We start from the raw sequence: 22,831 nt of genomic DNA, 5'->3' as shown, positions 1-22,831 counted from the left end.
AAAGAATCTAAATTTGAAGTTATTGATGATCGTAGTGAGAAACTCGGATTTTAATTAATAAGGAATTAAATGTCATTGAGAGTTTGTTTGTTCATTATATATGTCACGCTGCAGTATTTACTTTCCTATGCGCTTGCTTGGCTTCTAAGCGGAAAATAAATTCAGAATTCATGTATAGGCTAAACGCCTAATTCTGCTTTTTTTTCTCTTCTTGATTGAATCATTGACTTTTGAAGATAGCAATTTTTCAAAAGTACATTTTTTCTAATGATATATAAAGTATGAGGGATTCATGTGATAATTTGACATTTAGTTTATCATGGGTTTGTGTGTCAACATGTCCTTTGCTATGAAAAATGATATGTATTTTACCACTGTAAAAGGTGAACATTTAAACAATATCTCTAGGGATGCCAATGTATTGCAGAACTACCATTTGGTCAATTACAATCCTTTTTGATCCATTAACAGATTATTAGTATCAAAATAAACATAGGGCATTTGCGACAAATTGTCTTTTATGTTAATGAACTAAAATAGAGACGGCAGACAAGAATGGTAAGATTCGGATTATATATAAATCAGAATATAGAAGAAAATCTTTGAATTATTAATTTCTTTCAAGATTAACTACGACCAATTACCCGCCAAATTACATCATTGATTACATCGTTCAGCTTCATGTCTACTTTACACTTATTGATAACAAAAGTGATCACGCGGGGGTGTTAAGGAAGCTTATGTAATCTTTGTTACATGCAAGTTCGTGAAATCACCAATCTTAGTTATTATGTACATATTCAAATATCTAAGCATGGAAACGTAGACAAAATAAAAAACCAAATAAAAAATACTGGAGACCTTTTTTCACAAATTATATTGTATAACGTAGATTTACACATTGACGACGTTATGACTGAAAGTTCAATGCCGTGTAGATTTGATCGGAAAGCATTGTTAAGAACTCTAATAAAGTATTTTGGTGTGATATATTAATAACTGAAAAAAAAACAATACGCACAAACGTATGTTATTTTGCTTTCATTTCTCGGCCAGGTTTTCATCTGTCGTTGTTATGATAAAAAAACCCGACTAGAACAACACTATCCCGTATGTATGGAACTTCAAATTTTACATGTATCGATAGTTTGATCAATGCTTAAATTGAAAGTGCTGCTAGAATCCTGTGTTATGTGTTGTGTTGATGCAACGTACCGTTTTCCGTGCAAACTGAAGAAAAGTTGGGAAGGTTTCTTAATTAATTATTTAGTTATGGAGTATAAAGGATTCTAGCAGCGGTTTTGATAAAACTGAGATGTTTTGGCTTCACTTGATATGTTTATTGGTTTGTGGAAACCAATAGGTAGTGTTCTTTATCATTTTATATTAAGGAATATACATGCTCATTTTTAAGCTGTCACGTGATACTGCAACGATGTAGCAGTGATGTACTACCCGATTTGGATGCATTGATATCTCTTTCACTGGATATTACTTTTTTTTAATCAAAACAATTAATTAATCTCACGATTTTGAATATATCAGTTAAAATAAAACGCTAAATTGCCCATATTTCCTTAACATCCCCGCGCAACAAATGTCAGATAATGTGTGTAGATAGAACGTTTTAAATAATCCTGTTTTAGATGTTTGCTCTTAATATAGACACATGCATTTTTATCATACAAATTGATGCCGTGTTAAACTTAAAAAGCTGAAGAAATTCATAATTGAAGTTCGCTCAATGAAAACAATCGCAATGGATCTCAACAATAAGTTTGATATCACTAATAAAAGATTAAAAAACGACTGGACAGTCTGGTGGTGTTTTGCTTTTTAACATTTAATATAATCGAGACCCTCTAACAAATTTTACCATTAAGTTTCAGGGTTTTTAAATAAGTCTCGAAACATTACTACTTTTGAATTTTACTTGATATAAACATTTATAATAATCAAAATTATTTCTAAGATCAAAATGATGTGTAGGTGTTGTTTCGATCGATTAAATAATGTAATCATATGCCTGGTGGTTGAGGAATAATTTCTCTTGCAAATGTATTTCTTTACATTACAACCAGATTACTACTATAAATTAGATTTAATGGGGATGTTTGCTAGAAACTTTACACGTTTGCCGATAGCAATTCTTGGTTTTTTTTTTAAAGTAAACACAATTATTTACCTATTTGCTATATTTTTGGAGAAGTTCTAGCCATTAACTTTATGAACCGAAGAACAGTTTTAGTGACGTCATTGGGTACATGTATTTTCTTATTTTTAAACTGATTATTGCAGCTTTATTCATAACAAGTCTTCTAAAGCTAATGCTTTCTTACATGACATTGTAAATGTTTCTGCAGAACACACACATATTTTTAAGCATTTTTGTTTACTTAATCACATAGAATATTTAAAATAAAAAAGCTGTTTTGTTGACCATGTATGAAATATTTTATCCACAATCAGTGAAAAAATGACCATATTTATAAAATTGTCCAAATAAATTGATGTGGATTATGCGTTCTTTTGATAACTCAATCTATCTAAATGTCGAATCTTTGAAGTTTCAAATTACAAGCGAAATTAACCCTATTGTTGAAATAAAAATGAAGACAAGTATAAGTAAAGGGTTTATACATGTATATATATTGAGTAATAATATGTTAATGAATTTCAAAAAAGAGAAAATACTCACATAGAATTGACAAGACAATAAAAAGTCAGTAATAAACGTTAAGAATCTTCAAATTTTTTTTCATAGAAGATATACATTTTTTTTTTAAATTTTGAGAAAAATAAAAGCAGTAGCGTTAATTATTTAAAAAGGATATTTGTGTTTTCTGTTCAGCTAAAAAAAATTTTTCAAGAGTTTGAACAAAAAGTGTTTAAAAAAACATGTAAGACATAAAAAATTAATTTTTGAGTGTTACATCGTCAACTGAGGTTTACTGATGAAGAAAGTATATTTATAACTGTATTGTTTGCTCGCTTTAATTTTTGAAAATATAACGATAACAAATAAATCCATTTTATTGAAGATATTTGCATCTGAGCAGCTTTTTTGTATTTGTGTCTTGATATATTCATTTAAATATAAATATTTGAAAAATATATGCAGAAACCTTCAAAACTTCAATATTTATCAAGTGTCATCATATAATTTCTAATTGACAGAAATTCTAATGATGAACATAAAATAACTGGCCACTAAAAGGCGATCAGTCATATCTATACTACTATATTAAAATAATAGACAAGAATTTTTGGGCTTAAATACCAAGAAATCGGACGAGTACTCTATTTTGTTTTACACATTTCAAACATCATTGGTACTTGAAGATTACCAAATTGTTTTTATTTTTTCTCAATCAAGTTTCGCTAATTAATAATCAACAGAAATTCCTTTAAAAAATCCGGAAATCATCTGGATTTTTTGGATTTTAAAATCTTGCGCATGTGCATTACAGTGACGCTAAATCAAGGGAGGCTCTTTAGTTTATGTTTACACAATATCACATTTGCATGGATAAATTCAGAACCTATATGACAAATACATTAAATTTAATTAAAAATTTGTCATATATTCTGTTCATCAAAGGAAATACAGGAGATAACTCAAATTCAGTGCATTTAATATGAAAAATCCCAAGAGTTTCGAATGTCAACATGGTGTGTAAATTCGAAGCGAGTAAAAACCGTTGGTAAAAAAGTGTTGAATCTTTTATTAAAATCATGAATTAAATTTTTAGATTAAAGATATTTGCAGCCTCAAAATGGTTTGTTATAAATAATTTAACTGTTATTTTCAATGCAGCTTCATTAATTTTCTACAAAATCGTTTCAGAGCGATTCAGCAATTTGTTGTTATATTACCATGTGATTACGGGTATATGGAAGGCATTTTAACTGTGGCGATGGACTGTCCCGAGACAAAGTTAGATTATTTTAACGAAGCAGAGTGAAGTGAAATTAATAGTAGGCTTCTAGCTTAGTTATGTACTTGTCAACAATACGGTGTGTCGATGTATCTATTTCGTAAATGTCCGATATCATATGCAATGTCAACCCGTGCACACACGGGTCAAAGTCTAATGATTTAAAAGTAAAAAGCTGTGCATATCTAATGTGATACTAAGGGCCTCTCGTTAAAGAGGTGGTAAGCAAATTTACCACTAGATTTCCCTTGAATTTAAAGATATTATTATATTTGAATTATTATTAACTCAAGAAAAAAATCTTATATTTTATCATTTTAATTATTTTTCTATATTTTCATATAAAGGTTTTCTTTTAATGGAGTTAATACAGAGAATTTAAAGTACTGAAGGGGAGGGAGTTGATTTCATTAAGTATTATCTATTTTAAAATCAATGATATGTAATTTTGCCTGAAAAGTAGTTTCTAAGCTGTATATAATTAACAAGGCACATGATTTTGTTATGTGAATTATCGAGCTTTTTCGACAAGCGTTCCAAGCTATAGACGGAAAACCTTATATGAATTGTGTAATTATTAAAGGTAGAGTTAACGCCATCCAACTCAACAATGCATTATATATCAGTAATCGGTTAATTTCTTGACAATATAATCGAAGCAATATTATTCTTTGGCGTAAAATTATATACATGTATGACGATAAAAAATAAATAAACTGTTCGTTCCAATTAAAATCTGACTAATTTCAAGGTATTTATAAAAAAAAAAAGTTTCCTTTCAAAAATTGCTTCTGAAAACATTACATAAAATCTTTCAATCATTTTTGCAGTACTAGGTCTTGTCAACGGTGATGATTTGCACATAGGTCCAAACACTGTTTCACTTCCAGTATGTCAGAGTATCAGCACAGGAGAGTTGATTAAAACGAACTCCCAAGAGCATTGAGCCCATATTAACCAGACGTTTAACCTGACGCTTTGTCAGAGCATCAGAATTTCGCTCAAAGGGAGAATATGGCCGAATGAGACGTCTTTAAAATGTAGGTTTAGAATCCTTAATTTATTTTACACTTATTATAGATTCAAATACACATATTTTTCAATGACATGCAAAACTTTGTCTGTAAATGGATATTCATGAATTGCAAAAGCTTTATCTTATCATTTCTGATGTGTTTTGTTAAAAAAAAGCGAAAGATTTGTTGTCGTTCCCATTGATGCATTGTTTTCTTGTTTGTATTACTATCATAGTTTTATATTAAGCTTGAATAAAGCATTCAAAGAACAGTGGTACATCAGGACATACAGGACTATCAACAGTCTCGTTTGAAGTTATCTTTTCGTAAGTTCTATGGTCGATACAACGACCTTGTCAGCAAATACATCTTCCACTGGGTTGCATGCTGACCGAAGTTTTTCATACTAATTGTTAGACCATAATTAATCACCTAATTGCCTAAGGACTTTTCCGTTTTTTCCCGATTACGACAACGAGCACACGGTGGGTGTGACCGGTCAGCAGAGGATGCTCACTCATCCATTGCACCGAATCCTATCTCTATCTTTTAAGAAGTCCGTGCTGCTCTGCTTTGAATTTGTATTTCGTTTTATGGTATTTTGAGATGGTTGACAGTTTGTTATTGGGTTTTTTTTCTTCATGTATACGTGTTATAATATACATTCAATGAATTATCGCGCTTTGATTGACCCTTCCCCATCCTCCCAACAAATATAACTACTTTAGTATCAGTACATATCGGTGATAATATTGTGTACAGTTAAACTATGTTGCAATCAAAACTGTTTTCATATTCATTTAAATAAATTTGAAATTTGCATTAAAAAGAGATAATCAGGAAAGAAGAGGGGAAAAGATTCCTCACTTTAAATAGTAATAATAATAATAATAATAATAATAATAATAATAATAATAATAATATATGTTCTTACCGGTTTCAAAGCAAGCTCGAAGGTCTATTTGAAGTTGGTAGCCTTGTGAAACATCATTCTTTTCCAAAAGTACAATTTGAATTTGATCTGCAATCGTTCCAGCAGGGAAAACAAGAATATTTGAGTCTGTAACTTCCTGTAAAAAGTAATAAATATGACATAAAACAAGCATATTCTGATTCATAGGAAAATGTGTTGAAGAACATTTACATTGCATATTTAACAATTTTGTTCTTAACTTCCTCGGGGAAAAAATAACAGAAGAGAGCTAGTTATTAATATGGATGACTTTGAAATGACGAAAAAAATAAGTAACACGAGGACAAAACTTAGGAATGGATAAAAAAATTAAAATTCAATTTGTAGTAACATCAATGATAATCTTGTGCAGAGATTCCGTAAAACTTTTCACCCTCTTTAGTCTTTGGTTCGAAATCCTGGTATTCCCGAATATTGGCCATTTTCAACAAACAACTAATAATATTTGACTGTACCTATCCCATCATAGACATCATTGACTTCCATTGTAACCTACTATGCCTTGATAAATATTTCTAACGCATTGACTGAACATAAGACACAGAAACATATTGGATCTACTAACATTTACTGTACCGCACTCTAATTTTTCATTATTAATTTAATAATGTGATTATTTTCAAATCTATAAAAGTTTTTGTTCCATATCTCATTGGTGCTTTTATAAGTGTTAACAAAGACATAAAAAAATCGAGGGACCATGATAAAGAAAGAAACGAATCTCAATATAGTATCATATTTAAATAAATGGAGAGAGAGAGAGAGAGCGAGAGAGAGAGAGCGTCAATATGAAGAAGTAAATGCTAGACCTGGGGTTTTAAGTGCTAATTAGTCAACTAACAGTATAATAGAGTTCTGTTCAGAAGTTTACGATATGATTCAGGGCATAGCACGGAAATGGGGGACACAGTGGGTTCCTATATTGTAGTACTGTAGTATTACATTAGGACACAAAATTATTGCAAAAGAAAGGTTTAGTGTGTAAACATGTCAAAGAGTAAGTGTAGAGCTTTTTATGCTAACATGTATAAATTGCAAGTTCTAACCGCTATACTTTCCTGGTTTTATGAGGTTTGAAAAACTGTTGACAATAAACGTAGTGATTATGGAATTTTGTTAGTTCTAGTTCTAGTTACACAAACTCGTTGACGTTGTACCTCAACTGTTTAACCTTTCCAAAGCCAACGTTAAAGTAAATCAAAAGATTCAAAATTAACTTGCAAATAATAAATTTTGTAACCTTATATAATACTGGTTGTGTGTCTGTTGGTTTCCTGATATTAACTTCAAAGGCTTTGACATTTGTAAATGATCCGAGATTGATGGATCCCAGCTGAATATCCCCGGGAAGGTCAATAGTTACTGTGAACGTTGTGATATCCGCTGGAACTATTAACGGTCCGTTTCGAATCTGATCAACGTTTGGCTGAATTGCTGGTTCACTCAAGGTTATGCTGGTTGCTGGTATAATTGTTGCATCAAGCATTCCATTTACTTCACGACACGGATTTGCTTAATTAAAAAAAAATGCATACATGTTAAAACACCAAACACACAGTTCTATATTATCTAACCTGTAGAACATCTAATAACGACTACTGAGTAGTTAACATCAAAACATTGTGAAAATATAACAGTTGAACTTTTCGAATATAAACTTTTGCCCTAACTCAGTGATATACTCTATGGAAGTAATATGTATACATGTTGTACATGCTGTTGTAAGACTTGGTGTGATTGAAGGTGTAAATGTTTGGCTTGGTGTTTCAGATGGAACAGTAGATAAAATTGTAGTTTGGGAGGGTGTCAGTGTTGATGTAACTTGTGTAACTGAAGGTGTAGTACCACTTGTTGTGGGTGTCACAGAAGGAGAAGGACCGCTAGGTGTTGGTGTAACAGATGGTGTTGTTCCACTGGGAGTAGGTGTTCCTGAAGGCGTAGGACCACTCGGTGTAGGTGTCACTGATGGAGTTGGTCCACTTGGGGTTGGTGTCACAGATGGTGTAGGGCCGCTAGGGGTTGGTGTAACAGATGGTGTTGTTCCACTGGGAGTAGGTGTTCCTGAAGGAGTAGGACCGCTTGGTGTAGGTGTCACTGATGGAGTTGGTCCACTCGGGTTTGGTGTCACTGACGGTGTTGGTCCACTTGGAGTTGGAGCACTTGGTGTAGGTGTCACTGAGGGTGTGGGGCCACTTGGCGTTGGTGTGACTGACGGTGTTGGTCCACCTGGTGTGGGAGTAACAGAAGGTGTAGGACTACTTGGTGTCGTGACTGACGGTGTTGGTCCACCTGGTGTAGACACACTTGGTGTTACTGTGACTGATGGTGTTGGTCCACTGGGTGTGGGTGTAACTGAGGGAGTTGGTCCACTTGGGGTTGGTGTCACAGAAGGTGTAGGGCCGCTAGGGGTTGGTGTAACAGATGGTGTTGGTCCACTGGGAGTAGGTGTTCCTGAAGGAGTAGGACCGCTCGGTGTAGGTGTCACTGATGGAGTTGGTCCACTCGGGGTTGGTGTCACTGACGGTGTTGGTCCACTTGGAGTTGGAACACTTGGTGTAGGTGTCACTGAGGGTGTGGGGCCACTTGGCGTTGGTGTGACTGACGGTGTTGGTCCACTTGGTGTGGGAGTAACAGAAGGTGTAGGACCACTTGGTGTCGTGACTGACGGTGTTGGTCCACTTGGTGTAGACACACTTGGTGTTACTGTGACTGATGGTGTTGGTCCACTGGGTGTGGGTGTAACGGAGGGAGTTGGTCCACTTGGGGTTGGTGTCACAGAAGGTGTAGGGCCGCTAAGGGTTGGTGTAACAGATGGTGTTGGTCCACTGGGAGTAGGTGTTCCTGAAGGAGTAGGACCGCTCGGTGAAGGTGTCACTGATGGAGTTGGTCCACTCGGGGTTGGTGTCACTGACGGTGTTGGTCCACTTGGAGTTGGAGCACTTGGTGTAGGTGTCACTGAGGGTGTGGGGCCACTTGGCGTTGATGTGACTGACGGTGTTGGTCCACTTGGTGTGGGAGTAACAGAAGGTGTAGGACCACTTGGTGTCGTGACTGACGGTGTTGGTCCACCTGGTGTAGACACACTTGGTGTTACTGTGACTGATGGTGTTGGTCCACTGGGTGTGGGTGTAACTGAGGGAGTTGGTCCACTTGGGGTTGGTGTCACAGATGGTGTAGGGCCGCTAGGGGTTGGTGTAACAGATGGTGTTGTTCCACTGGGAGTAGGTGTTCCTGAAGGAGTAGGACCGCTCGGTGTAGGTGTCACTGATGGAGTTGGTCCACTCGGGGTTGGTGTCACTGACGGTGTTGGTCCACTTGGAGTTGGAACACTTGGTGTAGGTGTCACTGAGGGTGTGGGGCCACTTGGCGTTGGTGTGACTGACGGTGTTGGTCCACTTGGTGTGGGAGTAACAGAAGGTGTAGGACCACTTGGTGTCGTGACTGACGGTGTTGGTCCACCTGGTGTAGACACACTTGGTGTTACTGTGACTGATGGTGTTGGTCCACTGGGTGTGGGTGTAACTGAGGGAGTTGGTCCACTTGGGGTTGGTGTCACAGATGGTGTAGGGCCGCTAGGGGTTGGTGTAACAGATGGTGTTGTTCCACTGGGAGTAGGTGTTCCTGAAGGAGTAGGACCGCTCGGTGTAGGTGTCACTGATGGAGTTGGTCCACTCGGGGTTGGTGTCACTGACGGTGTTGGTCCACTTGGAGTTGGAACACTTGGTGTAGGTGTCACTGAGGGTGTGGGGCCACTTGGCGTTGGTGTGACTGACGGTGTTGGTCCACTTGGTGTGGGAGTAACAGAAGGTGTAGGACCACTTGGTGTCGTGACTGACGGTGTTGGTCCACCTGGTGTAGACACACTTGGTGTTATTGTGACTGATGGTGTTGGTCCACTGGGTGTGGGTGTAACTGAGGGAGTTGGTCCACTTGGGGTTGGTGTCACAGAAGGTGTAGGGCCGCTAGGGGTTGGTGTAACAGACGGTGTTGGTCCACTGGGAGTAGGTGTTCCTGAAGGAGTAGGACCGCTCGGTGTAGGTGTCACTGATGGAGTTGGTCCACTCGGGTTTGGTGTCACTGACGGTGTTGGTCCACTTGGAGTTGGAGCACTTGGTGTAGGTGTCACTGAGGGTGTGGGGCCACTTGGCGTTGGTGTGACTGACGGTGTTGGTCCACTTGGTGTGGGAGTAACAGAAGGTGTAGGACTACTTGGTGTCGTGACTGACGGTGTTGGTCCACCTGGTGTAGACACACTTGGTGTTACTGTGACTGATGGTGTTGGTCCACTGGGTGTGGGTGTAACTGAGGGAGTTGGTCCACTTGGGGTTGGTGTCACAGAAGGTGTAGGGCCGCTAGGGGTTGGTGTAACAGACGGTGTTGGTCCACTGGGAGTAGGTGTTCCTGAAGGAGTAGGACCGCTCGGTGTAGGTGTCACTGATGGAGTTGGTCCACTCGGGGTTGGTGTCACTGACGGTGTTGGTCCACTTGGAGTTGGAACACTTGGTGTAGGTGTCACTGAGGGTGTGGGGCCACTTGGCGTTGGTGTGACTGACGGTGTTGGTCCACTTGGTGTGGGAGTAACAGAAGGTGTAGGACCACTTGGTGTCGTGACTGACGGTGTTGGTCCACCTGGTGTAGACACACTTGGTGTTACTGTGACTGATGGTGTTGGTCCACTGGGTGTGGGTGTAACTGAGGGAGTTGGTCCACTTGGGGTTGGTGTCGCAGATGGTGTAGGGCCGCTAGGGGTTGGTGTAACAGACGGTGTTGGTCCACTGGGAGTAGGTGTTCCTGAAGGAGTAGGACCGCTCGGTGTAGGTGTCACTGATGGAGTTGGTCCACTCGGGGTTGGTGTCACTGACGGTGTTGGTCCACTTGGAGTTGGAACACTTGGTGTAGGTGTCACTGAGGGTGTGGGGCCACTTGGCGTTGGTGTGACTGACGGTGTTGGTCCACTTGGTGTGGGAGTAACAGAAGGTGTAGGACCACTTGGTGTCGTGACTGACGGTGTTGGTCCACCTGGTGTAGACACACTTGGTGTTACTGTGACTGATGGTGTTGGTCCACTGGGTGTGGGTGTAACTGAGGGAGTTGGTCCACTTGGGGTTGGTGTCGCAGATGGTGTAGGGCCGCTAGGGGTTGGTGTAACAGACGGTGTTGGTCCACTGGGAGTAGGTGTTCCTGAAGGAGTAGGACCGCTCGGTGTAGGTGTCACTGATGGAGTTGGTCCACTCGGGGTTGGTGTCACTGACGGTGTTGGTCCACTTGGAGTTGGAACACTTGGTGTAGGTGTCACTGAGGGTGTGGGGCCACTTGGCGTTGGTGTGACTGACGGTGTTGGTCCACTTGGTGTGGGAGTAACAGAAGGTGTAGGACCACTTGGTGTCGTGACTGACGGTGTTGGTCCACCTGGTGTAGACACACTTGGTGTTACTGTGACTGATGGTGTTGGTCCACTGGGTGTGGGTGTAACTGAGGGAGTTGGTCCACTTGGGGTTGGTGTCAGAGATGGTGTAGGGCCGCTAGGGGTTGGTGTAACAGATGGTGTTGGTCCACTGGGAGTAGGTGTTCCTGAAGGAGTAGGACCGCTCGGTGTAGGTGTCACTGATGGAGTTGGTCCACTCGGGGTTGGTGTCACTGACGGTGTTGGTCCACTTGGAGTAGGAACACTTGGTGTAGGTGTCACTGAGGGTGTTGGGCCACTTGGCGTTGGTGTGACTGACGGTGTTGGTCCACCTGGTGTAGACACACTTGGTGTGACTGTGACCGATGGTGTTGGTCCACTGGGTGTAGGTGTTCCTGACGGAGTAGGACTGCTTGGTGTTGATGATACTGACGGTGTTGGTACACTTGATGTAGTTGTGACAGATGTTGATGGAGTGGATCCAATAGTAGTTGTAGTAATTATTTTAGGTGTAGTTATTCTCGAGGATGGAGTGGCTAGTTCAATGTAGTTTAATTGAAATTTATGATGCAATATTTTATTTATGCTATAAATGAAAATATCAGTGTTCATAAAGTAAAAAATTTATCTTGGCTACCATGCAAACTTACCTATTGATGGCGTTGTTATACGGGGAGTTGATACAGCTGTTGCAGGGGTTGATGGAGGCAAAGAAGGTGTAGATCCACTTGGTGTGACACTTGGCGTCGGTCCACTAGGTGTTGGTGTTACCGAAGGTGTTGGTCCACTTGGTGTTGGTACGCTAGGTGTTGGTGTGACTGACGGTGTTGTGCCACTGGGTGTTGGGCCACTTGGTGTTGGTGTAACCGATGGAGTTGGTGTCACTGATGGTGTTGGTGTCACTGATGGTGTTGGTCCACTAGGTGTTGGTCCACTGGGCGTCGGGCCACTAGGTGTTGGTGTAATTGATGGCGTTGGGCCACTTGGGGTTGGCGTAACTGATGGTGTTGGGCCGGTAGGAGTTGGTGTTGCTAATGTTGTTGGGCCACTGGGTGTTGATCCGCTGGGTGTTGGGGTCACTGATGGTGTTGGTCCACTAGGTGTTGGGCCACTAGGTGTTGTGGCACTAGGTGTTGGTGTTACTGATGGCGTTGGTCCACTAGGTGTTGGTCCACTGGGGGTCGGGGCACTTGGTGTTGGTGTAATTGATGGTGTTGGTCCACTAGGTGTTGGTGTTACAGATGGTGTTGGTCCACTGGGAGTAGGTGTTCCTGAAGGAGTAGGACCGCTCGGTGTTGGTGTGACTGACGGTGTTGGTCCACTTGGTGTAGGAGTAACAGATGGTGTAGGACCGCTTGGTGTGGGTGTGACTGACGGTGTTGGGCCACCTGGTGTAGACACACTTGGTGTTACTGTGACTGATGGTGTTGGTCCACTGGGTGTGGGTGTAACTGAGGGAGTTGGTCCACTTGGGGTTGGTGTCACAGAAGGTGTAGGGCCGCTAGGGGTTGGTGTAACAGATGGTGTTTGTCCACTGGGAGTAGGTGTTCCTGAAGGGGTAGGACCGCTCGGTGTAGGTGTCACTGATGGAGTTGGTCCACTCGGGGTTGGTGTCACTGACGGTGTTGGTCCACTTGGAGTAGGAACACTTGGTGTAGGTGTCACTGAGGGTGTGGGGCCACTTGGCGTTGGTGTGACTGACGGTGTTGGTCCACTTGGTGTGGGAGTTACAGATGGTGTAGGACCGCTTGGTGTCGGTGTGACTGACGGTGTTGGTCCACCTGGTGTAGACACACTTGGTGTTACTGTGACCGATGGTGTTGGTCCACTAGGTGTGGGTGTAACTGAGGGAGTTGGTCCACTTGGGGTTGGTGTCACAGAAGGCGCAGGGCCGCTAGGGGTTGGTGTAACAGATGGTGTTGGTCCACTGGGAGTAGGTGTTCCTGAAGGAGTAGGACCGCTTGGTGTAGGTGTCACTGATGGAGTTGGTCCACTCGGGGTTGGTGTCACTGATGGAGTTGGTTCACTTGGAGTTGGTGTGACAGAAGGTGTAGGACCGCTCGGTGTTGGTGTGACTGACGGTGTTTGTCCACTGGGAGTAGGTGTTCCTGAAGGGGTAGGACCGCTCGGTGTAGGTGTCACTGATGGAGTTGGTCCACTCGGGGTTGGTGTCACTGACGGTGTTGGTCCACTTGGAGTAGGAACACTTGGTGTAGGTGTCACTGAGGGTGTGGGGCCACTTGGCGTTGGTGTGACTGACGGTGTTGGTCCACTTGGTGTGGGAGTAACAGATGGTGTAGGACCGCTTGGTGTCGGTGTGACTGACGGTGTTGGTCCACCTGGTGTAGACACACTTGGTGTTACTGTGACCGATGGTGTTGGTCCACTAGGTGTGGGTGTAACTGAGGGAGTTGGTCCACTTGGGGTTGGTGTCACAGAAGGTGTAGGGCCGCTAGGGGTTGGTGTAACAGATGGTGTTTGTCCACTGGGAGTAGGTGTTCCTGAAGGGGTAGGACCGCTCGGTGTAGGTGTCACTGATGGAGTTGGTCCACTCGGGGTTGGTGTCACTGACGGTGTTGGTCCACTTGGAGTAGGAACACTTGGTGTAGGTGTCACTGAGGGTGTGGGGCCACTTGGCGTTGGTGTGACTGACGGTGTTGGTCCACTTGGTGTGGGAGTAACAGATGGTGTAGGACCGCTTGGTGTCGGTGTGACTGACGGTGTTGGTCCACCTGGTGTAGACACACTTGGTGTTACTGTGACCGATGGTGTTGGTCCACTAGGTGTGGGTGTAACTGAGGGAGTTGGTCCACTTGGGGTTGGTGTCACAGAAGGCGCAGGGCCGCTAGGGGTTGGTGTAACAGATGGTGTTGGTCCACTGGGAGTAGGTGTTCCTGAAGGAGTAGGACCGCTTGGTGTAGGTGTCACTGATGGAGTTGGTCCACTCGGGGTTGGTGTCACTGATGGAGTTGGTTCACTTGGAGTTGGTGTGACAGAAGGTGTAGGACCGCTTGGTGGTGTAACAGTTGATGTCACTGTAGGTGTTGTTGCACTTGGTGTAAGTGATGGTGTAGGTGTTATGGTTGGTGTTTCTGATGGTATATAAGGAGTGCTTGATGTAACTGACGGTGTTGGTGTGACGGTACCTGATGGTGTCGATGTTGGTACACTGGGAGTTGATGTCGGCGTGGTTACACTTGGAACACCTGATTGCATAAAAGAAATTGATAGAAAAACTACAATGAAGAAGTGATATGTTTTAAGTTTGAAATATGAATATAAGCAAAACATTTATCATGAAACAATCCACACAGTGTTACGTGAGAGGCACAAACACGCACTGTGTGAAATGTTAAGACAAAATATAATTAAAAAAATATCTTTTTGAATGAAAGAAATATTCCGGTAGCTGAAAAAGTTCAAGTGAATTTATGTATAACATTAGAAAAAGACAACAAAACTTAAAATATAAAACTTATCAAAAATGAAAAATTATAAAATGGTTAAAACTGGTAGCAAGGGAGATGTCAAACAAACACAGGATAAGTGGAAGGATGCTGATTGGGCACGTCTTCTACAACGAAATGAAATACAATTAGAAATAATATGTTACACGCAATTAATATTATGTTTTTCAAAAATAATTATTAGGATATATAGACAGAAACCATTTATGTATTTTTAAGACATTAAAACAGGATAGATAACAAAAACAAATTATCTGCTTATTAAGCAAAAAAATAAAGAAATCTATGTATAAAAAAACTATCAAAATTATTTTAAAAAATAATATTTTCCATGTTTTATGATCCATTTGTTTTAAGGACGACGGACCAAATTCATTTCTACATTACAAATTTTTGTGAAAATTTTACATGTGTAAAAGTGTCAGTAATATTTTTATTTTTCAATAAAAGATGAAAATATAGAAGCGTTTTCTGAGAGAAAAATAATTTTAAAAAAAAACCTGCAACAGATTTTCTATCCAAATTAAAATTTTATACTTATATAATGATTTTAAATAAATAAAATGTAAAAAAAAAAAAAGACTGGTAGTCAACTCATTTTCTCGACATCATATGAGAAGGTTTAGTGTATCATTATTTTCCTTCAATTTTTCCTTAAAAGTACCAGGCAACTATTTTTAAACAAGGTTATGTAAGTAGTTTCAAGGTTGATTTATTAAACAATTAAACCAACTAACAGAGTGTGATAAGAAACATTAATGATAAACATTCTAAAAGGATTAAGCACATGAACGGTTTTAATATGCTTTTGGGTATTGAAACTGATCGCAATATAAATTAAACTCTGTTAACTTATCTTTGTACATGGTTATAGATAATTTAAACTAATGAAAAATAATTCAGTATAATACTGTGACTTCCTTAAAAGAAATATGTGCATGTTAAATAATGTTGGATATTGCATTTATAATGTTTAACTGATTAATTTCCGCCACCACTTGTACTATATAAGATGTGTATTTATGACGTAGATTAGCAATACATTGCATCATAAGTGATTTTTCTCTAGGTTTTAGAGATCGTGATGTATTATTAAAAATTAAATGTTCGTAACGATTACTCCTTATAGGTGCACTCTATCTCTTCGCAAGGCGAATGAGATCCGTCGTCTTTAAATAAAAGAAGGCCAGGCGCCAGATCGCTCACCAAAGTAACACAAACTATAACTGATTTATCCTTTTTGCACAATTAAATGCAAAACACGAATAAATAAGATGAATAAGTTTAGTGAAGTTAGGACAAGTAATAATAAAGATATATTCATCAGAGGCACCTATTTCAAAAACTTTAACCAGCTCTTAAAACCTTAACCTACTCCTGCATCGGAAACCTATAGCTCAGATTCAGTATTCAAACCTGTCAGGTGCATCAGTATCATAAGACGCTCCATCCTTGCAAGTTTGATGAAGTTAGTACCAGTAGTAACTAAAATATAATCATCAGAGGGCACCTGCAACAAAAACTTTAACCAGATATAAAAATCTTAACCTCCTCCAGCATCCTACAGCATCCGAATCCTATAGCCCAGATTAGGCATTTAAACTTCTTTGATTCGTCAGTATTAGAAGACACACCATCTATGCAAGTTTGGTGAAGTAGGGACCAGTAGTAACATAGATATTGCTATCAAAGGGCACCTGCAACAAGAATTTTAACCTGCTCCAAAAACCTTAACCTCCTCAAGCATCTGAAATGTAGGACCCAGATTTAGCATCCAAGCCTTTCAAGTCCATAATTAGGTCCAGATGCATCATCAATACAAGTTTGGTGAAGATACAACAAGTAATAGTATAGATACAGGACCTGCAACAAAAACTTTTACCAGGTCTGAACACCGACGCCGACACCGAAGGTATAGCAAAACCTCCCCCTGACTTTGTCTCGGGGAGCTGAAAATTATTATATGGGACGTACCCTTCTCGATGCATGCTTTAATTCCCAAATCTTTCATGGAAACAGTCGAAGTTTCGTCCACGGGAACCGACTGTATTTCAACTGTGGAAGCAGGTTCACCCAAGAAGTCTTCATCCACAGTACTTTCTTCCGAGGGATTCTGCACCGTCTATCAACAGGAATAAGAACTGTGTCCAGTATAAGTAGCTCATATCTCTGTTATTTTTTCCATTCATTCTATCTAAAAGTATTTACACATATAAAACATATTCGTACCTTTTCCTTTGTCACTAATGTACCATTTGGTTGTGTAAGGATAAAAATGACCTTTTCTGCATTTTGGGTTGTGACACTGATCTTTCCCACTGGAGATTCGTCATCTTTGTCTTTGAAAACAACTTTCACTTTCACTTCCTGACCCGGATTCCCGTTAGTCGGTTCAGATGTGCCAGATAATGGGGATGAAGTGGAAGATATTACTTGGTTCACAAACACATCAACAAGATTAGCCAGGTCATTTGGATTCGTATCATCAAGCATTGGAACCGCACAACCTATCAATCATAAAATACCATCGTCACATCTCTACCACAAAACTCAACTATTTGTAACTACTTTAACCGTTCAGAAACAGAAATCATCATATTTATCGAATTGTGAAAAAAGCAGTTGTATCATTTGTAGAAAAAAGAGAAATAATAGGGAATAAACTTCTGTGAATAGAGTATAAAGTAATTCTTAATGAAACAATGTAAATAGTCCAAACAAGCAACAGATACACTTAAAAAAGTCTTTTAGTTCACCATTAAGTCAACAATATGAAGGGTTTCTTTTTAATTTGCATTGGTTATGAATTTTTGATTCAATACCAAACAATGCACAAATAATAAAAAATGGGTTTTTTTCTAATCTTAGATCAACAACTTTTGAACTGTATCTGCAGACCAATTTTATACGTAGGTAAATATTTTTGATAATATTATACTGTATAGCAAATATTGCCATTGCACACAAATATATCAAATACTGGACATGAAAACTCCAAAATACTGTCAACATACTTATCGGCGTTGTCGTTCCTTGTGGTGTGGATGTTGAACCCGATGGAGGACCTGATAAGGGTGTTGTAGATGGTGTTTGAACTGAAGGAAGTGTCGTTGTTCCTACTGCAAAAGTATATTTCAAACATATCATTTAGGCTTGGCAGTTTCATATAGCTATTATTTTCTAAAGGTAATTCGTATTGTTGTGTATTTTCAAACACAAAATATTTAGATGGGACGTACCTCTCTCGATGCATGCTTTAATTCCCAAATCTTTCACGGAAACAGTCGAAGTTTCGTCCACGGGAACCAATTGTATTTTAACTGTGGAGGCAGGTTCACCCACGAAGTCTTCATCCACAGTACTTTCTTCCGAGGGATTCTGCACCGTCTATCAACAAGAATAAGAACAGCGTCCAGTATAAGTAGCTTATATCTCTGTTACTTTTTCCAACCATTCCATCTTATATCAAAACTATTTATATATAAAATACATTCGTACCTTTTCCTTTGTCACTGTGGTACCATTTGGTTGTGTCAGGATAAAAATGACCTTTTCTGCATTTTGGGTTGTGACACTGATCTTTCCCACTGGAGATTCGTCATCTTTGTCTTTGAAAACAACTTTCACTTTCACTTCCTGACCCGGATTCCCGTTAGTCGGTTCAGATGTGCCAGATAATGGGGATGAAGTGGAAGATATTACTTGGTTCACAAACACATCAACAAGATCAGCCAGGTCATTTGGATTCGTATCATCAAGCATTGGAACCGGACAACCTATCAATCATAAAATATCATCGTCACATCTCTACCACAAAACTCAACTATTTGTAACTACTTTAACAGTTCAGAAACAGAAATCATCATATTTATCGAATTGTGAAAAAAGCAGTTGTGTCATTTGTAGAAAAAAGAGAAAAAATAGGGAATAGAGTTCTGTTAATAGAGTATAAAGTAATTCTTACTGAAACAATGTAAATAGTCCAAACAAGCAACAGATACACTTAAAATGTCTTTTAGTTCACCATTAAGTCAACAATATGAAGGGTTTCTTTTTAATTTGCATTGGTTATGAATTTTTGATTCAATACCAAACAATGCACAAATAATAAAAAATGGCTTTTTTTCTAATCTTAGATCAACAACTTTTGAACTGTATCTGCGGACCAATTTTATACGTAGGTAAATATTTTTGATAATATTATACTGTATAGCAAATATTGCCATTGCACACAAATATATCAAATACTGGACATGAAAACTCCAAAATACTGTCAACATACTTATCGGCGTTGTCGTTCCTTGTGGTGTGGATGTTGAACCCGATGGAGGACCTGATAAGGGTGTTGTAGATGGTGTTTGAACTGAAGGAAGTGTCGTTGTTCCTACTGCAAAAGTATATTTCAAACATATCATTTAGGCTTGGCAGTTTCATATAGCTATTATTTTCTAAAGGTAATTCGTATTGTTGTGTATTTTCAAACACAAAATATTTAGATGGGACGTACCTCTCTCGATGCATGCTTTAATTCCCAAATCTTTCACGGAAACAGTCGAAGTTTCGTCCACGGGAACCAATTGTATTTCAACTGTGGAGGCAGGTTCACCCACGAAGTCTTCATCCACAGTACTTTCTTCCGAGGGATTCTGCACCGTCTATCAACAAGAATAAGAACAGCGTCCAGTATAAGTAGCTTATATCTCTGTTACTTTTTCCAACCATTCCATCTTATATCAAAACTATTTACATATAAAACACATTCGTACCTTTTCCTTTGTCACTGTGGTACCATTTGGTTGTGTCAGGATAAAAATGACCTTTTCTGCATTTTGGGTTGTGACACTGATCTTTCCCACTGGAGATTCGTCATCTTTGTCTTTGAAAACAACTTTCACTTTCACTTCCTGACCCGGATTCCCGTTAGTCGGTTCAGATGTGCCAGATAATGGGGATGAAGTGGAAGATATTACTTGGTTCACAAACACATCAACAAGATCAGCCAGGTCATTTGGATTCGTATCATCAAGCATTGGAACCGGACAACCTATCAATCATAAAATATCATCGTCACATCTCTACCACAAAACTCAACTATTTGTTACTAATTTAACAGTTCAGAAACAGAAATCATCATATTTATCGAATTGTGAAAAAGCAGTTGTGTCATTTGTAGAAAAAAGAGAAATAATAGGGAATAAACTTCTGTGAATAGAGTATAAAGTAATTCTTAATGAAACAATGTAAATAGTCCAAACAAGCAACAGATACACATATACAATTCTTTCAGTTCACCATTAAGTCAACAATATGAAGGGTTTCTTTTTAATTTGCATTGGTTATGAATTTTTGATTCAATACCAAACAATGCACAAATAATAAAAAATGGGTTTTTTTCTAATCTTAGATCAACAACTTTTGAACTGTATCTGCGGACCAATTTTATACGTAGGTAAAAACTTTTGATAATATTATACTGTATAGTAAATATTGCTATTGCACACAAATATATCAAATACTGGACATGAAAACTCCAAAATACTGTCAACATACTTATCGGCGTTGTCGTTCCTTGTGGTGTGGATGTTGAACCCGATGGAGGACCTGATAAGGGTGTTGTAGATGGTGTTTGAACTGAAGGAAGTGTCGTTGTTCCTACTGCAAAAGTATATTTCAAACATATCATTTAGGCTTGGCAGTTTCATATAGCTATTATTTTCTAAAGGTAATTCGTATTGTTGTGTATTTTCAAACACAAAAAATATTTAGATGGGACGTACCTCTCTCGATGCATGCTTTAATTCCTAAATCTTTCACGGAAACAGTCGAAGTTTCGTCCACGGGAACCAATTGTATTTTAACTGTGGAGGCAGGTTCACCCACGAAGTCTTCATCCACAGTACTTTCTTCCGAGGGATTCTGCACCGTCTATCAACAAGAATAAGAACAGCGTCCAGTATAAGTAGCTTATATCTCTGTTACTTTTTCCAACCATTCCATCTTATATCAAAACTATTTATATATAAAACATATTCGTACCTTTTCCTTTGTCACTGTGGTACCATTTGGTTGTGTCAGGATAAAAATGACCTTTTCTGCATTTTGGGTTGTGACACTGATCTTTCCAACTGGAGATTCGTCATCTTTGTCTTTAAAAACAACTTTCACTTTCACTTCCTGACCCGGGTTCCCGTTAGTCGGTTCAGATGTGCCAGATAATGGGGATGAAGTGGAAGATATTACTTGGTTCACAAACACATCAACAAGATCAGCCAGGTCATTTGGATTCGTATCATCAAGCATTGGAACCGGACAACCTATCAATCATAAAATATCATCGTCACATCTCTACCACAAAACTCAACTATTTGTAACTACTCTAACAGTTCAGAAACAGAAATCATCATATTTATCGAATTGTGAAAAAAGCAGTTGTGTCATTTGTAGAAAAAAGAGAAATAATAGATAATAAAGTTCTGTTAATAGAGTATAAAGTAATTCTTAATGAAACAATGTTAATAGTCCAAACAAGCAACAGATACACTTAAAAAGTCTTTTAGTTCACCATTAAGTCAACAATATGAAGGGTTTCTTTTTAATTTGCATTGGTTATGAATTTTTGATTCAATACCAAACAATGCACAAATAATAAAAAATGGTTTTTTTCTAATCTTAGATCAACAACTTTTGAACTGTATCTGCGGACCAATTTTATACGTAGGTAAATATTTTTGATAATATTATACTGTATAGCAAATATTTCCATTGCAAACAAATGTATCAAATACTGGACATGAAAACTCCAAAATACTGTCAACATACTTATCGGCGTTGTCGTTCCTTGTGGTGTGGATGTTGAACCCGATGGAGGACCTGATAAGGGTGTTGTAGATGGTGTTTGAACTGAAGGAAGTGTCGTTGTTCCTACTGCAAAAGTATATTTCAAACATATCATTTAGGCTTGGCAGTTTCATATAGCTATTATTTTCTAAAGGTAATTCGTATTGTTGTGTATTTTCAAACACAAAATATTTAGATGGGACGTACCTCTCTCGATGCATGCTTTAATTCCCAAATCTTTCACGGAAACAGTCGAAGTTTCGTCCACGGGAACCAATTGTATTTCAACTGTGGAGGCAGGTTCACCCACGAAGTCTTCATCCACAGTACTTTCTTCCGAGGGATTCTGCACCGTCTATCAACAGGAATAAGATCAGCGTCCAGTATAAGTAGCTTATATCTCTGTTACTTTTTCCAATCATTCCATCTTATGTCAAAACTATTTATATATAAAACATATTCGTACCTTTTCCTTTGTCACTGTGGTACCATTTGGTTGTGTCAGGATAAAAATGACCTTTTCTGCATTTTGGGTTGTGACACTGATCTTTCCCACTGGAGATTCGTCATCTTTGTCTTTGAAAACAACTTTCACTTTCACTTCCTGACCCGGATTCCCGTTACTCGGTTCAGATGTGCCAGATAATGGGGATGAAGTGGAAGATATTACTTGGTTCACAAACACATCAACAAGATCAGCCAGGTCATTTGGATTCGTATCATCAAGCATTGGAACCGGACAACCTATCAATCATAAAATATCATCGTCACATCTCTACCACAAAACTCAACTATGTGTAACTACTTTAACAGTTCAGAAACAGAAATCATCATATTTATCGAATTGTGAAAAAAGCAGTTGTGTCATTTGTAGAAAAAAGAGAAATAATAGGGAATAGAGTTCTGTTAATAGAGTATAGAGTAATTCTTAATGAAACAATGTAAATAGTCCAAACAAGCAACAGATACACTTAAAAAAGTCTTTTAGTTCACCATTAAGTCAACAATATGAAGGGTTTCTTTTTAATTTGCATTGGTTATGAATTTTTGATTCAATACCAAACAATGCACAAATAATAAAAAATGGTTTTTTTCTAATCTTAGATCAACAACTTTTGAACTGTATCTGCGGACCAATTTTATACGTAGGTAAATATTTTTGATAATATTATACTGTATAGCAAATATTGCCATTG

General features: G+C 38.8%; 2 protein-coding genes across 2 annotated transcripts in view; both read right to left on the bottom strand.

Moving 5' to 3' along the window:
• The window catches only part of LOC128163029 (mucin-16-like), a 112,855-nt gene that overhangs the window by 20,871 nt on the left and 69,153 nt on the right, over window positions 1–22,831 (bottom strand). The window contains exons 87-90 of the mRNA XM_052826485.1: window positions 11,982–14,537; window positions 7,632–11,867; window positions 7,168–7,439; window positions 5,889–6,024 (exon numbers count right to left, since the gene is read on the bottom strand). Coding sequence (XP_052682445.1) covers window positions 5,889–6,024; window positions 7,168–7,439; window positions 7,632–11,867; window positions 11,982–14,537 — 7,200 coding nt within the window. The remainder of the gene's footprint in view (window positions 1–5,888; window positions 6,025–7,167; window positions 7,440–7,631; window positions 11,868–11,981; window positions 14,538–22,831) is intronic.
• LOC128163027 (uncharacterized) lies at window positions 14,545–17,291 on the bottom strand. The gene is made up of 2 exons (XM_052826484.1): window positions 17,028–17,291; window positions 14,545–16,920 (listed from the first exon to the last, which is right to left on the bottom strand). Exons 1-2 carry the CDS (start codon window positions 17,289–17,291, stop codon window positions 16,612–16,614), a joined length of 573 nt encoding a protein of 190 aa, XP_052682444.1. The 3' UTR covers window positions 14,545–16,611.

This window comes from Crassostrea angulata, chromosome 9 (genome assembly GCF_025612915.1).
Source record: "Crassostrea angulata isolate pt1a10 chromosome 9, ASM2561291v2, whole genome shotgun sequence".
Lineage (NCBI taxonomy): Eukaryota > Metazoa > Mollusca > Bivalvia > Ostreida > Ostreidae > Magallana > Magallana angulata.
Note: the sequence above shows the minus strand (reverse complement) of the source record. Positions and strands in the feature narration are given on the sequence as shown.

Excerpts from the sequence above, each read along its gene's own strand:
- LOC128163027 (XM_052826484.1), bottom strand. The coding sequence starts at position 17,291 with ATGCTTGATGATACGAATCCAAATGACCTGGCTAATCTTGTTGATGTG. Across the intron at positions 16,921-17,027 it reads CATTAGTGACAAAGGAAAAG|ACGGTGCAGAATCCCTCGGA; the intron begins GTACGAATATGT and ends TCCTGTTGATAG.